Below are 3,711 nucleotides of genomic sequence, written 5' to 3'. Positions count from 1 at the left end.
ATCATTAAAGCTCACTGGAGTTTAGTGAAATCAAACAAGGGGGCTTCTTTTTTCTCAAAAGCTCCGGCAGGGGGGCCTCTATTAGAGGGGGGGGGGTGCTATTGGAGGATTCGAGGTAGTTCTACCCATACTCCTCTAGAGTGACTGGGCATTGTGTCGGGGCTTTCTTGTACTCCGGATCTGTAACCTTTGTGCCCGGAGTGGACATCGTGGAACCTAGTCCAAACAAGTGAATGATTAGGTACTTGTTTCTGTAGATTACGCAGAACACTCGTGCTGATCACGTATTCAGAACTGACAAAGAGAACTCACTCAGTATATCCGAACTAACAGATGGTGTTGGGACTTATTTGTTGTGATCGGACGGAACGGATTGCCTGTCGTGGAACTCTACAGCCTGAGTTTTCGAACAAGGGAACAGGCGATTTTTTGGTCAAATCAAGAGGCATGTGCTCTACGCGAGACCGCGCTGGACGAACTCGTTTTATTCTTAGTTTGGTCTGCTATCCATGGGATCGGAACGCGCGCGAGGTTTACATTATGAACATCCTTGACACTCCACACAAAAACGTTCACGTTTCTCCGCTTGAGAGTAAATTCGGAAATTCCCGTTGTGAAACACAACGGGAATTCGAAATTTGAAATTATATACAAGCGCAACATCAAAATACCAAGTATCACAATATGTCATCACACAATCTTTGGATTTTCAGACGATTGATTTGTCTGGTTGATCCGATGGCTCCTGACTAGCAAGCTCCAACGGGATGAGGAGCTGGGCGGCCCGCCGTGACTGCCGTCGATTTTCGAAGAGCACGGTGTGGGTAAGAACTTCACCGTCACGCCCGGGGTGAGCTTCCAGTACACGCACTAAGCGCCATCGGAGCCGCGGGAGGTTGTCTTCGCGTACCAAGCAGACATCACCGACTCGAATAAGGGGTGACCGACGACCATGCGTGGTAATCGCAGAGCGTAGAAGCAATAGGTATTCGCGGAACCAGCGAATCGAGATGTCCTTGAAGAAGTTGGTTTTCAGAACAAGCGCCGTGCGCAAATGGTCGCCGGAAGCCGCTTCGCCGGCACCGAGGGAGCCGATCGGCACCAAGGGCGCGTATACTGGAACGTGTGGCGCACTCCGGAGAAAGTGAGCAGGAGTGAGCGCGGCAGGCGCATCCTTCTCGGATGGGACGTGCGTTATCGGGCGATCATTCATGGTGGAAGTTAGTTCACAGAGAGTCGTACGAAACTCTTCGTCGCCGATGGGATTGCGGCCGAGGGTCTTGGTGAGAGCCGATTTAAGAAGGCCGACACACCTCTCAAAGAAGGGGCCCGAGCACAGTTGAAGCTCCACCCGATGGAGCGACCATTGAGAACGTCGAACACATCAGGACTCTTAACCGAGTTGAACAAGCGCTTGAGCTCTGTTGAGCATTTGGCGAAACTCGTGCCGTTATCTGAGATGAATCCGTGGCAAGACGGGTACGTTGCGAGGAATCTTCGTATGGCTAGGTGGGTTCGTGGAGCCGCCAGGGAGGGCGCCGCTTCCTGGTGCAATCCTCGGGTCGCCTCGCACGTGAAGAGCGCCACGTAGGTTTTGAAAGTGTCCTCCCGGAGCATGGTGGAATAAGGACCACAGAAGTCGAGGCCCGCTACAGAGAACGGGGCCAGCAGAGTGGCCCGGGACTCGGGTAGGGGCTCCTCCACCTGCGAGGCGGGAAGCCCTTGACGACGGCGGCAGACTACACACTTTCCTAGTATAGATTTTATGAGTTGTCGACCACGGACTATCCAGTAGCGTTTACGGAGCTGATTGAGGACCGTATTAACTCCGAAATGAGCATTAACTCTATGCGCATCGACGACCATCAGTCTGGCCAAGCGAGTTTGGCCCGGGACGACAATCGGGTACTTTTCGTCGTACGTGAGATAAGTCGCTAACTCAAGGCGGGTCTTGACTCGGAGGAGTCCATCCTCACAGATAAATAGTTGCAAGCTTCGAAGTACTAGGGATTCGCTCACCATTCCGAACGCACTGGATTTCCTCACGGAGGAAGCTTTGCTGGCAGCCTTTGACGAGGGCAATCTCCGCCCTGCGATAGAGCGCGGACCTTGAAGGCAGTTCTTTCCGGCGTGTGACGTAAAGAAATCGAAGAATGTTAGCGTCGACTCGGATAGCTCTGCTCGCTGTACTGAAGCGCTCGAGGTCGATTTACGGCTCGGTAACAATGGTTGCAGCTACGGCTTGACGCATCTCTGGAGCAACTGGATCTAGGCTGACGGACCCACGCTGCGGCTGCGTAAGGGGTCGCTGATCGCGGGGCAGCCGGAGCCACCTCGGTTCGAACCACCACTCGGAATTCTCGACCAGGGTTGCGGCGGAGACACCACGCGTCGCGAAATCAATGATGTTCGACTCTCCACTCAAGTGAAACCAGTCTTCGGGACTCGGATTGAATCTCCCCCGTTACTGACGAATTGCTTCCAACTACCGGGGCTTGACGATGTAGCCCAGTGGTACGCAATCGTGGAGTCAGTGTATAACAAGGTGCGTTCGAAGTCGAGATTTAGACGCTCCATCAGGAACCTTTTGAGACGAACAGCAATTGGTGAGGCGAGCAATTCCAGCCGCGGCAATGATGGCGAATCCCGGAGAGCGAGCCTCGACCTCGACATCGCCAAGGCGAAGTCAGACGATCCATCCGCGAATTTCGACTCAACATAAGCGGCCGCGGCATATGCGGTGGTGGATGCATCTCCGAACAGGTGCAGGAGATGGGCGACCGGAACATCTTTCCGGCACGAATATCGTCGCGGTATACGAAACCGTCTGAGCTCCACGACCTCGGTCATCCATCGCTTGAGGTCGACATGAATGGCGCCGGGGATCTTATCATTCCAGCCCGAATTCCGAGTCCACAGCCGCTGTATTAGTTTCTCCCCTCGGAGAGTGACTGGCGTGAGCCAGCCAAGGGGGTCGTAGATAGAGGCGACTATGCTTAGGACCTGGCGCTTCGATGGAGGACTTTCGGGCGCTGGGCCGTCAAACAACGAGGGTGTTTTGAACGAAAAGACATCCTCTGACGGGCACCAGGATATACCCAGAACCTTTAGGAACTCCGCGCTCGACGAATCGAAATCGTCGGGCTGAATGCCGGTACCGAGCAAGTGACTCTTCGGCTCGGTGGAATTGGATTTCCACTTCGCGAGGTGCATGCCTGCGGATGCGAGCGATTGGCGAACTTTATCGGTGAAACGCTGCGCGCGCTCGACATCTTCGAAACTCTGCAGAAGATCGTCGGCATAGAGGCTTTTTGCCAGCTCCGGCACCGCTGGGTCGCCCTTTTCAAGGTGATGTCGGATCGTGGCAGCCAAGAGGAAGCCGGAAGGAGCGGCTCCCTGTTGAGACGAGCAAATATTTGACTTTGTGCTGTAATCTAAATAATTCTTAAGAGAGCCCGCTGCGGTAGATAATAACCCCGATAAGAGGTATCGTTCAACTCGAAGAATAAATGCGCGCACTCGAGCCGAGTAAGCGTATGCGTGAGCAACTGACGCCGCTCTCATTCCTAGAAATTCCCGAAGTTCGATCATAAAACACTTAGCTTTGGACTTAGTTTTTTTTTTTTGGTGAAGCAGCTCGCAAAGGGATGACCCTATAATTCTCAAAAGGAACTGCGAGTGCGAAAAGGGGGAGGGGGACTGGGGGAAGCT

General features: G+C 53.7%; 1 protein-coding gene and 1 pseudogene across 1 annotated transcript; both read right to left on the bottom strand.

Moving 5' to 3' along the window:
* Nucleotides 1-1,221: 1,221 nt before the first annotated feature.
* On the bottom strand, nucleotides 1,222-2,251 carry LOC100904175 (uncharacterized; annotated as a pseudogene).
* A 170-nt stretch (nucleotides 2,252-2,421) lies between these two features.
* Nucleotides 2,422-3,396, bottom strand: LOC100904031 (uncharacterized; the record flags this gene model as incomplete). The annotated part of the gene is made up of 1 exon (XM_003742060.1): nucleotides 2,422-3,396. A coding segment is annotated over one exon (975 nt), but the record flags the coding sequence as incomplete, so codon positions are not given.
* Between the last annotated feature and the right edge of the window lie 315 nt (nucleotides 3,397-3,711).

This window comes from Galendromus occidentalis, unplaced genomic scaffold (genome assembly GCF_000255335.2).
Source record: "Galendromus occidentalis unplaced genomic scaffold, Mocc_1.1 scf7180000077274, whole genome shotgun sequence".
In the NCBI taxonomy this organism is placed as follows: Eukaryota; Metazoa; Arthropoda; class Arachnida; order Mesostigmata; family Phytoseiidae; genus Galendromus; species Galendromus occidentalis.
This window is presented reverse-complemented; position numbering and strand designations above follow the sequence as displayed.